Source organism: Camelus ferus, chromosome 3, assembly GCF_009834535.1.
Source record: "Camelus ferus isolate YT-003-E chromosome 3, BCGSAC_Cfer_1.0, whole genome shotgun sequence".
NCBI classification, from domain to species: Eukaryota; Metazoa; Chordata; class Mammalia; order Artiodactyla; family Camelidae; genus Camelus; species Camelus ferus.
Window position 1 is genome coordinate 36,045,339 of NC_045698.1, and position 13,553 is coordinate 36,058,891.

Here is a 13,553-nt window from a genome sequence, read left to right on the forward strand (position 1 = left end):
GACACTTGCTCTACCAACCTCAGTTTTTACCATGAATACTAAGTTTCTCCTTTCTGGAAAAAAAATAGAGGGTTATATTTAGATATATTTGGAATCTTCTACCTATAAATAATTAATGGTAGGAGGATGCTGGAAAATTTTGAGGTATATCCTTAATCTCTACTGGAAACTATAGTTATCCCACCAAATATCCTTTGATTCCATTGCCAGAGAGAAAATACTGGGTTGGATGATATTTGATCTTATTTATACAATAATATGAAAAATATCATTCAGGGTAATTGTTGTGCTCATACAAAGGCCAAAGAAGAGGTTGCTCCTAATAATAAATAAAACCTATGGGTTTGGAATAAAAAGCGGACATCACTGAAATAACTGCCATGGTACTGCCAAAACCCAATTATTGCTTATAGTAAGCTTAAGAATCTTGAATTCTAGCAATCCAGAGTAATTCTCCTGGATTTTTATCATAGCTTATAGCAGCTCAAGAAATCAAGAGTCCAGACAACTGGGAAGTGAGTAAAATATATTTTTCTAAACACTGATCTACAAGTGGCAATTTCTTCTGTTAGCAGAAAGAATACAAATCATTCTCACTGTGTTTCTAGTTTGATAATGGTACTTTTGCTAGTAATCGGCTCTTTGTAAAGAATGCTTAATGCTAATGAAAAATGCTGAGCAACAATCACACTCATCACTAGTCAAAGAGAGAGTGATAGTCACTGTAAGTTCTGTTCTAAATTTTATTCTCTATCCATTATTTGGCATGCCACAAAGCCAAATAATTTTCTTTCTCTTTCTTTCTTGGTCAGCATTTTAACATGTACTTTTTTATTCTATGCTCCGAACAGAAGTAAATTAACTTGAATTTTTCTTGTGCTAATTATTACAGTGGTAAAGGACACAGGCTATGGAAGTAAACTGACTGAATAAAGAATCTCAGCTCTCTCACTGAATGTTTATGTAACCTTAGGTAAATCACTAACTTCCCTGTGCCTTGGTTTCTGTACCTAGAAAATGGAGAGAACAGTATCTACCATATTGAGCTGCTGTAAAACATTTAGAACAATGCCTGTACCCAGTAAGTATCCCAACAATGTCAGCTGTAATTTCTTATATTAACAAGGAAGGACTCACAGTGGGAAAAAAAAATGTGAAAATGAATATATGTATGTTCATGTATAACTGAAAAATTGTGCTCTACACTGGAATTTGACACAACATTGTAAAATGACTATAACTCAATAAAAAAAAAAAAGGAACACTTCATAGAATATTAGTGCTAAAAGTGACCTTAACAAACCCTAAAAAAAAACCCCAAAAAAACACAACAAGGAAGGACTGTTTCATACTCTATTTAACCCATTGTTCAAAATAAACAGAAGAATCAAGAAGTGCTAGTATCAACATAACACTATGCAAAGTAAACTGACTTTGCTGATGGTGCTCTCCAAGTTATCAGTGTGGCTGTGATATTCATGAACTCAACAATCAACTGACTCTCTACTGAAGAAATCCCATTAGATATTAATAAACTAGTTTCATCAACTGATATCATAACAGCAATAGTAAAGTGAATGTTTCTTTTAAGACAAGTATAAAACATTTTAGTATAATTATTCAAAGGTGTGTGTTCACAAAAATAAAAGCTAGTACTTCACTAATTTTCAAATGACAGGTTTATCAGTTCTATTAAGGGGTAAAGTAAGACACTGAATAGCAAATATTGGAATATATGCTTCATGAGAGGTGAGACTCTTTATCTATTTGTTGTATTCCAGAGCCTAGGACAGTTCCTGACACACAGTAGGCTTAATAAATACATACTGAATGAACTGTCCCCTTAGTGATCAATGTGTACCTCCATCAAAATGATATCAATTCAGTATCTCTGAAACATAAATACATAAAAGCTTTAGGTGATGTTCAAGGTTAACAGTATGACTGTTAAGGTTACATTAGCTCTTCCATCCACTTTTTCTGTGACTGCCATGTTGGATAAACCCATAGGCATGAAAGTTTATTTTTAACGAATTGATTAAAGGAAACTTTTCTAAGAAATTAAGACTGTTTTGGGTCATATTTTCAATTTATTTTTCCATGTTTAATAAGTTTGGTTCATTATTAGGAAATTTAGGACACAGATTTGTATATCTTAAATATTAGTAACTAAAACAATAAATGTCAAAAACTAAGTTAACAAACTAAGAACTATGCTTCTATACTTCCAAAACAATTAGCAGTGATAGAGGTCCTTGAAAATATGTACTGATCATTCATAGGCAAATATGGATACTATAGATGTGAGCTATAATTGTGAATTGTATAATATGAACTAAATATTGTTTAGCTCACATTAATACAAACTTTTGTGGAGTTTTGTTTTGTTTTTTACATACTGACTGCTAACAACTTAGTGGCTTAATGTAAAGATAATGATTTTGTGCTGGTTATTTACCTAAAATAAAATGATATTCTACCTTAAATCCTTTTTGAAGCAAGATGGTGAATAAAGAAACAAGCCAAACTTTCAATTCCAAACTACTTACCAGGGTTGCTATCATTGGTACTCAGTATAGCGTCTGTGTCATTAATGTGATGAATAAAATCTAAAAGTTAAGGGGAACATATAGTTTAATACTGAGTGAAAGATGCTAAATCAATCATCCTCTAAAGTCTTTTATCTATAAAAATCTTTTAAGACTAATGTGTGGTAACATTATCTAGTACACTGAACCAAGATTACTTCATTGTTAACATAGCTTTACCTTCTGCAGCTTTTTGACTTATAGGAATGATGTTACTGGTGTCACAGTCTCACTGTGAAAATTTTTACACAATTGAAGATAAAAAAAAAATCTACAAGGCTGAATTTAGTTAAAATCCCTGGGATAAAGATAATGTATATAACCCCCCCCCATACTCACACTAATTTATATAAATGTCTTACGTAGTACTGTTCTAAAGTCTGTAAAAGGGGGAAAGCCAACAATTATACCAGTTGAATTTATCTGGAAAATACTTAAAGTTTTCACAAAGTATAGGCCATGCTTTTATAAACTGAAGGCTACATAGTAATTATTGCTCACAAGCACCACTAAGTTACACTTATAGCAAAATAAAAAGTATATGCAGATACCTGAGCATTCATATTATTCTATAGTGAATAAGAGAATGGGTAAAGAATGTTTTCTTACTTGCCTGAGGGAATTTACTTTATTCTGTTTGATGTTAACCTTTTGTACCCTTAGTAAGCATTCATAACAGTGATGTAAAAGTTAAATAAGATAGTAAAAAATGTTGGATTAGATTTAAAGGTCATAAAGTAAGTTAAATATGTGAATCATTCACCTCCGTTGTATGTTTCTCAAGATAGAATTAAAGAAGTAGTCTAGTTCTCTAGGTTTTTACAGTATCTTCAAGGGTTATTAGTGATTTAAAATTGGAAGTTATGAATCTTTATATAATTCCTGATGCCAAAGACTTACATAAGGCTAGTAAAACCTTTACACCAAGTATAATGTGTTCTCCCCAAATCCATGTCCATCAGGAACCTTAGAATGTGGCCTTATTTGTAAACAGTCTTTGCAAATATAATCAGTTAAGATTAGATTATACTGGATTAGGGTAGGCCCTAAATTCAGTGAGTGGTGTCCTTAATAAGAACAGGAAAAAAAGACACTGAGAGGAGATGGCCAGTGAAGACACACACAGCTACAAGTCAAGGAATGCCAAAGATTGCCAGCCACCAGAAACTAGGAAGAGGCAAGGAAGGTTTCTTCCCTAAAGGCTTCAGAGGGAGCAGAGAGCTCCACAGACACTTTGATTTTGGACTTTGAGTTTCCAGGATTGTGGGAAAATAAATTTCTCTTGTTTTAAGCCAAACAGTTTACAGTAATTTGTTACAGCAGCCCTAATACACCAAGGCTCAACAAGGACAGTAGGAAAAGAAAAATTCTAGGTCAGTATCTCTTATGAAAAGACACAAAAGTTCTAAATAAAATATGAGCCCCACTCACCCACAGAGTAAACTGAATCCAGGAAGAAATTTTAAAATATGCATCATGACTTATAAATTAAGTTTATCCCAGAATATAAGAATGATTTAAACACTACAAAATGTATTCATTTAATTCACCATATTAACAATTTAAAGGAGAAAAGCTTTACAATTGTTTCAAGAGATGTAGATTAAATATTTGGTAAAATCCAGCATACATTAATAAAAACGCTTTAGAAAACAATAGGCTGGAACATCTTAAAATTATTAAAGGATACAACCAATAACCCACAACTAACATAAAATTTAATGGTAAAACATTAGATTTCCTTAGAAACAATGTAAGGATGTCTTCCAGCACTGTGTCTATACAACTTCAGTTTAAAAAAGATAAATATGTATATGTGCATATATAAACATATATATGGTGTATGTGTCTGTGTGAATATGTGTATGTATATACTAAATATGTGTGTATATACATATTATTATAAAAATAATAACTAGATAAAAAGAAATTTTCATTATTCATGGATGACATAACTATCTACATAGAAAATTCAAAGTGAATCTACATAATTATAATCAATGAGAGTTCAACATGTTTCCTAGATTCAAGATAAAGATGTTAAAAAATGAATTAGGTTTCTTTATAACAGCAACAAATAATCTGAATTTTTTATAATTAAAAAACGCATCACTACTTTCTGGGAAGATGGAAATGTTTCACGAAGTGGGTGGGGTGTGGGTTACATGGATGTATCCATCTGTCAAAATTGTATGGCCAGGATTTGTGTACTTCAATGAATATAAATTCAATCTAAAAAAGAGAACTGTATTTATTATTGTATAATAATATAATCTATATATTATTATATATAATAACCATATTAATTGGGGTGGGGAGTGGGTACATAAATCATGTTTTCTCAATGGATACTATATTACTTAAGGGGGAAAATTCACTCCTAAGGGATGAAAGAAAAACTTACTCTTTTTACATATAAAACACAGATACATATATAGTTTATAAATGCATATACAATATATCTGTGATATTAAAATTTCATGGGAAGGCAATTAGGAAATAAAAATGTCTAAAACAGCCTTCTTAAGGCAATACTGAAAAAACACTGGTATTTGAGAAACACTGGTATCATCTGATTCAAGAATGGGAGAATGTTGATAATGGTTGAAAATCGGTGAGAAGAACATGAGGATTTCTTATACTGTCCTGTTTATTTGTACATGTTTGAAATTTTCTATAATAAAAAGTAAGTGTGCTTGTATATTAAACTAAAACTGCTTTACCAAAAAGAAAAAAATTAAGGTACTGAGAATAAAATAACTCTAAAAAGAAGATATGCAAGAACTTTATCAATAAAAATTTAAAAGATATTTTAAAAGACCAAAATAAATGGAAAACTATTCCATGCCATGGATAGTAAGACTCAGTATCCTAATGATATTATTTTCTCCACACTCATAAGTCCAAAGCAATTCCAATCAAACCCTAAACTCAGTACCCTAATGACATCAAATATGGTAGTGTTTAATACATTATGGTACACTGATTGATAAATTCAATACAATTTCAGTCAAATTCTGATTGGCATTTTTCTGTGGAATTTGACAAGTTGACTCTAAAATATATATGGAAGAGTTATAAATTATAATGGAAAAGAATGAGCAATTGGAAAGTAAAAAAAAAAAAAGACTTCTGAACAACAGAGCTACCACATACAAAGTAAAGATAAGCCACTAACTAGAAGATATTTGCATGTAAAAATAAATAAAATATTAGTATCCAAAGTTTACAAAGAGCTCCAATAAATAAATAAGAAAAAGACCAACAATCCAATAGTTTGAAAATGGGTAAAGGATATGAAAAGGCTATCTAATGTTCAAATATAACTAAGAAAAGATGTCTAATGTCACTTCATGAAATGCAAAAACCATATCCCAATTGGTAAAATTTAAGTCTGATAATACCAAGTGTGGATGAGGGTGTGGAAAAAGGGGAATTTTCATAAACTGTTGGCAGGAGTGTAACTAGTATAAGAATCATAAAGAACAATTTGGTAATTTCTAGTAAAGTTGAAAATGCGGATATTTTGTTTCAGAAATTTGTATTATAGGTATACAGTTTGAAGAAACTCTCCCACACGAACCCAAGGAGACAAACAATGATGTTTAACAAAGTCTCGTTTGAACAGCAAAGTAACTGAAAACAAGTATCAGCAAGAGAATGGACAAAGTCATGGCACATTTATATTACGGAATAAAGCAGTTAAAATGAATGAGAACAATGTATTATTAAAGAAGATGACAGAAAAAAAGCAAGTTGCAAAAGCATTTATACAGATTAAAAGCATGCAAAATAATACTATATGTTGCTTATATGTTTATACAGTAAGAGAACAAAAGCCATGTATGTACCATATTTTGTACCAAATTTAGGGAAGAAGGAAAACGAAATTGAGGAGTACAACTGAGGCTTCAATTATGCCTATAAGAATAAAGAACTAATGTAAATTTGGCAAAATGTTAAGACGTGAAAACTCATTAGTGGGTACACTTGTATTTATATTAGCCTCTGCATTTTTTTGGTAGATTGAAATATTTCAAAATCTTTCATACAATAAAAATAGAATTTATTCCCCTCACTCATCTGCCCCTCAAAAGCTCTTAGGGAAATTAGCTATTGTAATTATGTTAGAATCTATTTTGAAATTTGGTTTTCATGCAAATCTAGATGTTTAAATATACAGGGCTTATTTAAACCCAGCTAAACATATATTAAACTTTAAGCCTATGAGTGGGAAAAAAAATGTGGACTCTTAATTTAATATAAAATAAACTTTCTCTATCCAATTTAAAAATATTATAAAAAGTATCTGGTATGAATTTCTAAGAACTTTCTGACTCCCTTTAGAATTCAAGTAGCTGATTTGGGCAAAGAACAATTCTGCGGTATGTAAGGAATATATTTACCACGTAAATTCCATTATTCTATTGTTTCCTAATTTTAGATCTTAATATTTTGAAAATAAGTGACTGAAATTTGTTTCCTTGAGATTCTACAGATCAAATTCTTTAGCAACAAATAACAATGAACTTCCTAAGTGTTTCCGTTAGACTAACATTTTGTGGTAAAGATTGAAAGAAATGCTTAAAACAATTAATTTTTGGAAATGAACATACACATTATATTTGAGATCATAATCACAGAAAACAAACTGAATCAAGTACATCTCCCAGAATTGCAAATATTACTTTCTACTTTATTAATCCCAAATCCAGGATTTAAGGCTGAAACCAAAACATTATTGTATCTGAAAGTAACTGTATTAAAGTATATGATGGATACTTACTAAAAATAAACTTTCCAGTATTAAAAAGAAAATTAGACATAAGAACCCAATAAACTATCATTGCTCCAATAAGAGATACCAAGGAGAAAAGGAGACTCGACCACTGCCCAAAGGAACCAAAATAGTATCTGCAGACATCTGGATATTCCCATGTAGTGGTATCCACTGATGCTAGATGAAAATGAAAGAGAAAGAATAAAATTAGATGCTAATCATATATTCCATATTCATAATTTGTGTTCTCCAAATTAACTCAAAATATTTAGCAAAAGATTATGGTTATCCCACCACCAAATATTAGACCATATTATGAAATAACAGTAAGTACAACATTATAGAACAAATACTTTAAAAAAATGTACATCAATGCAATAGTAGAGATAATATGAGAAGTAGATTTGTAGTATCACAAAATTTTGTAATTAATAAAAACAAGTGATTAACCAAGGCTAGACAAAATTATAAGGGACAGAAGACATTATCCAATAATATTTATTATACTTATAACAATATGAAGGAAATTTTCTTGAGTCATACTTCATATGAAATGCCAATTTCAATTTCAAATGAGTCAAGAATTTAAAAGTTAAATAACAGAAAATTGAGAAGACATGTAAAAACAGAACCTGAAAGGTTATCCTTTACAATCAACTGAAATTACAATGGAAAATACAGGCAGATACAAACAAACTAACATGATGTAAAATTCATTCAAACAGTGAATGGGAAAGAAATTGACAAGAAATAATAAAGTAAGGGCTAACTGCCTATATCATATATAGAATTTAGCAGATCTGTAAGAGCACCAAGGGACTTGTGGATAATGGGAAAGGGACATGAATAAATAGTACAATTAAGAGAAAATATACCATTTCTTAGTAGAGGCAGAAGAAAATTGGAGGCAAAGCTTGGTCTGTTGATTCATACTTGCTAAGATTTAATGAAATAATGTATGTCTATTTAGGTCATAAACCACTTTAAAAGAATCTAAAATGATCCAAAATTTATAGAGGTGAGTGGAAGAAATGTGTCGGTACAACTCTGAGAGTTCATGACAAAGGACATATTGCTCACATTTTCGTATTTACAATTTCTACTTTCAGGAGATTCCAACATTTAGATCTTTTGGGCAGGATAGGACAGAACAAGTTATCACTAACCGATAAGAATCATAGAATTATCAATTTAGTTCTGGCAAAGACCTTATTTTTAAAATATGAGTTTTAAAATTACTCTTAAGAGGAAATTAGCACTAAAATAAATGCATTCTGCAGAGAACTTCTAGCCTCTCAGAATATCAAAAGTAACCACTAACTAAATTTATTAACAGATCAGTTCAACCAAGTGCTATAAATTAGAGAAGTAAATCTTTAGGCACAAAATAGATAGTTAACACACTTGTGAAATGTACACATTAGTGATCTACTGCAACAGGAAATTCTACATAAACATATTATATATTAATATGAATATCACTAATGTATTTTTACTGTGGCAAATTCTTACATATCATAGCTCGTGATTTCACTACTCTGTAGCAGCAATAAAGTGTTAAAAGGCCCATCAGCATGATGACACATATTCCAGTAGTAAACCCAGCCTGTTTAAAAATAAAAATACAGAACAACATATATTGTCATGTTAGAATAAATTCATATGGTTCATAATACATTATCCTAAACAATTATGGCAAAACTCTGACAACTAATGTAAAATTAAATATAATCATATATTTTCTTTAATAAATTTTATATAGATTTATTAAAACCTCTACTGTAAAACTTATAATACAAAGAGAAAAAAATTCTGTCAAAAATTGTGCTGAAAATTATATTACCTGTTTTATGCCCCAAGGAATACTTAGTATAGATGTTCCCATCATGGTATTCCAAATCATAAAACTGAAAACACAGAGTAATAGGAGTAAAAATATGAAGTTTGACTTTTCAAACATTTTTTAAGGCAAAAATTTAAATAATTAATAATTTTCACTTACATAAAGTTTAAGTTATGCTCCAAAAAGTAGTTTTACTCACATGGTTACTAAACTGGTGTTTTTACCATATCCTTCAGTGTAACTTTGAAGTTTATAAGCAGAACCTAAAGGACTATATACATAACATTCTTCTGGAGCTGGAACTACATGATCTGGGGCAATCTGGTGAAAAAGAGAAAAAGTAGAGAAATGTTAGAACCAGTAAATGTTCAAAACAGGATATTTTCAATACATCAAAGTATCTGACTCTAAACGCATTTCCAAATATCATGAACAAATAAACTTTGTATTATACAACAAATAAACTTGTATTCCTGATTAATGAACATGAAAATTACTTTTCAAATATAGCAGATCTAAAATTAGAAGATCTAACGGAGAAAGAGTTTAAAGACTATCAATAAAAAATTGTTCATCTGAAATGAGAATGAATTCTCAGAATGTGCAAATGTCAAAATACTTTTATTTTCATTCATGAGCTAGAAGAAAGAAGAGCCAGAAAGACTGAGATTAAGTAATTCTAGATGAAGGAGAGTTGGGCCTTAAGTGAGGGGAAGAGTTGGGAAAAACTTCAAGGAAGTGATGGAACATTTGGCCTCAGTACATAGACTGGATATAAACTTGTGCAAAAAGAAAAAGTGTCAAATCCTTCTCTATTCATGTATATGACTGGTGCTGTCTTGTAGGCAAAGAACGTCTTGAATACTATGACTGGTGTGGCTTTGGAAACAACTATTTCCTAGGGATACAAAAGCATACATGGAAAGAGAACTGCTATCTTCTTTTTACCCCCAACCCTCATGGGTCTGAGTTCTGCTGTCTTCTACCATGGAGTAAAAAACTAAAAAGGGACCAGACCATATCTGCATCAGGCAGGAGATAAATCATGACATCTAACAAAGCAAGTTCAGGAAGAGTGAAAATTGAAAATTATAGGGAATAGGATTAGAGGCTGGAGGATAAATTCTTAGGAGATACAGAAAAATTGGAGGATTGGATCCTACAGTCTGTCAGTGGCCTGGGACAGTGCTTTTCAAACTTGAATGTTCTTCTGATTCATACAGAGAATGTGCCAAAATACAGATTTTGATTCAGTAGGTCTGGTATAAGGACTGAGTCTGCATTTCTAACATGCTCTCAGTGATGCTGATGCTGCTGGGCAGGCCACGCTTTTTACTGGTAAGAATCTAAGAGATGTTGACAGCCAAATAACATACTGTACTTCTTCAATTTAGAATTAAAAGATTAAGGTAAAAAGGGAAATTTTCAGAAATAAAAAGGTATAACTCTGCAAAGACCTGATACGTGGTTCATATTGTTCTTCCCTTAAAAATCTTTTAGGAAAAATAATTTTGAGATTCTCAGAAAATGAGTGTGGATATACACACACATTCATTAAAAATGGTCATATCACCTTGTTAATCATAGATCACTGTTTATATATTTTGATTAATTAGAGTCATCTCACTGGCAGTTAACAAAAGTGTAGAATGCTGACTCAATTTCCAGGCAAACAACGTACACTCAGGCCTAGACTGGCCCGCTGGGTATCTCCAAAGTTTGTTTCCACAAGTACAGCCTGTAGGATGTCTGAACTAGACCTGGAGATACTGGATTACTTCCACTCCCCAGGGGCTTAGGTAATTCTGTTATGGAACCAAGACTTTACCACAACTACTGATGTAAAGACGTAGGAGAGGAAAAAGTGAAAAAATTCGGGAAAAACAATTATCCCACCCAGAATATTTTGGAAGTCCCTATTTTGACTACACAAAAGGAGATTTTAATCATTCACAGGGCATAAAATGACTCATCTGTGTTCAAGTAACTAATCCAGTCCTTGCCCCTCAGTAAATATCTAAAGGATATTGAATCCCTTCTCCCTTTTTACTGTTACCTATTAAAAAAATCATTATTTTTTTCTCCCAGAATGTTTCATTTTTCTTTAAACTTTCAAATTTCTGAATTTCTCATACATGGTAATTCTCATAAGTAACAAAATTACTTACATATTTTTGATCTTAAGATAATAATACAGATTTTGTAAGATCAAGAGTGAAAAAACTATGGCTGATAGGCCAAATCTGACCTTCAACCTGATTTTTCACAACTCTTTTGCTAAGGATGGTTTTTATATTTTTAATGATTATAAAACAAAAGTGGAAAAGAATATATGATAGTATGTGGCCCACAAAACCTAAAATGTTTACTATCTGCCCTTTGACTCTTGTTTTTGATCTATAAAATGTCACTGCTAAATAAGGAAATATTATATATGTATATATATATATATTTCAGTTTCCCACTCCTGTAGAAAATTTCTAAAAACATTTTTCCCTTGTAGCTTCAAAATTAAAAGTTGAATGGACTAAGTAGAATCTGTTATTAATCAACAACCTAAACTACTTCAATAATTCTTTAGGATTGTGGATTAGAAGAATTTAATCCAAGAAATCTCTAGGCTGTTTCAACATAGATTGTTTCAAATCTCTCTATGCCAGGCTAATAGGAATGAACTAGCCTAAGATGTAGAACATGTACTAATTAATGTCTTTGACCTTCCACGATGCTGTCCTTGGAATATGGCCAGCAAAGAGTTCAACCACTGGGAATTGCCCTGGCTTATGTTGTTCATTGTTAGTTTCAACTTAACCTTAGACAATTAGCAATGCTTTGCCCCTTACCAGTGCCTTGTCTGCAGGAGCAGTGAGCCGGCTGTAGTAATGAATCCTCTTGTTCAAGGCAGAGGCATGGTCGCTAACTCTCTGAATGACATCATTCACATTGACGATGTTTGTGGGCTCTATATGGAAAGGCCTAGAGAAGGGAATATACGCTTGACAAAGAACGTTCAGCCAGAAATTCTGGAAGTCAGCCATTGAAGAAAATAACTTCTTGTCCTTCATTAGAAATGGGATGTACCAAGGCAAGGCATTCACTTCTCACTTTTGGTGGGAAAAGAAAATGTCACAAAAGAAGTATTATCTAATCCACAGAATAAAGCTTTTGTTTCATGATGCTATTACTTTAAACACTGTTTTAAACTTAAGGAATTTGGCAATAGAGGAGACATAATAACAGAAAAAGCTTTAATCAGTTATTAAAAAGAAATATAGCAGCTGTCAGTTTTCAACAATGAAATTTAGACAGACACAGCTTTGAATATTCTCTCAAAAAGCATCTGGCACTAAATCAGAGAAATTAGACAAAAACGTTCCTCTACTAAAGAGGCTCTACTTCTTTATGGGCCAATTCCTATTTCTTGGTTCATGTACTAAGGGTTAGTGATCTCAACCATATCTTTTGTGAAACTTATCCAAAGAACTATCAAATGGAACTTCAAGACACTAAATATATTTTGCCTTATTTTACTTTTCTCAAATTTCAGAAACATACCCTAAAATGCTACTATTTATTTGTATGCTTCCTTCTCATAACTGTGTCTCAATCAACTGCAGATTCTGGTTTTCTACCACATTTGCAGTCATTTACCCCTTCAGTTCCTTATTGAAACTCCTTCCATTTGTTTCCTTTCCAGTAATAAACCACCTCAAATGGAAAGATGAGACAGAGGTGCATGAAATGACTGCATTCCTCTGCTATTTCTCGCATCCCTTGAAGTCACAAATGACACTGTGTCCCACACTGTATATAATTTGCTATTTCAGATTATACATAGATCCAAATAATAAATGGAAGAAAAACCAGGAGATTTATCATTGAGTCCATATAAATCCTCTACATTTATGTTTCTGAAAGAAGCTTAAAATTTAAGTATGGTAACCGTTTTTGGAGACAATTAATCTAATCTTGTGGGAAGCACTTGAAAAACCAAGTGACTGGAATTTTACTTTCTGCTGTTTCTCCAAGTAACTCTGTGACATTAGCGAAATGGTAGTATAGATGTTAAATTTAGTCTAGTCCTAGTTAGCATACAGAATCTATTAATCTTTCTTTCATTATTTACTCTTCACCACAACACCTAAATATGGTGGGTACTTTCTAGTTCAACACAAGTATCGAAGAGCACTTACTACAGCAAACACGTGGACATAGAGATCAATGTGACATACTATCTATATTAAGCATATAACTGCTAAATGAATTCAGTGGCGTCAATAAATCTCAAGGGAATACAATGAAAACAAAAGGGTCAGAGACTGAATAAACTAACCCTACTTAC

At 31.7% G+C, this 13,553-nt stretch overlaps 1 protein-coding gene across 5 annotated transcripts in view; it reads right to left on the bottom strand.

The window, feature by feature from the left end:
- SLC38A9 (solute carrier family 38 member 9) overlaps positions 1–13,553 on the bottom strand; it is an 82,846-nt gene that overhangs the window by 32,798 nt on the left and 36,495 nt on the right. For 3 of the 5 annotated variants that reach the window (XR_004316848.1, XM_006187357.3, XM_032472338.1), the window contains exons 3-8: positions 12,055–12,187; positions 9,411–9,532; positions 9,212–9,275; positions 8,881–8,974; positions 7,375–7,545; positions 2,550–2,609 (exon numbers count right to left, since the gene is read on the bottom strand). Coding sequence is in view for 4 of the 5 variants with exons in the window: in XM_006187357.3 (XP_006187419.1) it covers positions 2,550–2,609; positions 7,375–7,545; positions 8,881–8,974; positions 9,212–9,275; positions 9,411–9,532; positions 12,055–12,187 (644 nt within the window). In the remaining variant the exon portion in view is untranslated. Of the gene's footprint in view, positions 1–2,549; positions 2,610–7,374; positions 7,546–8,880; positions 8,975–9,211; positions 9,276–9,410; positions 9,533–12,054; positions 12,316–13,553 lie in introns of all 5 variants that reach the window. The other 2 variants (XM_014561472.2, XM_032472347.1) reach the window with 2 other exon arrangements.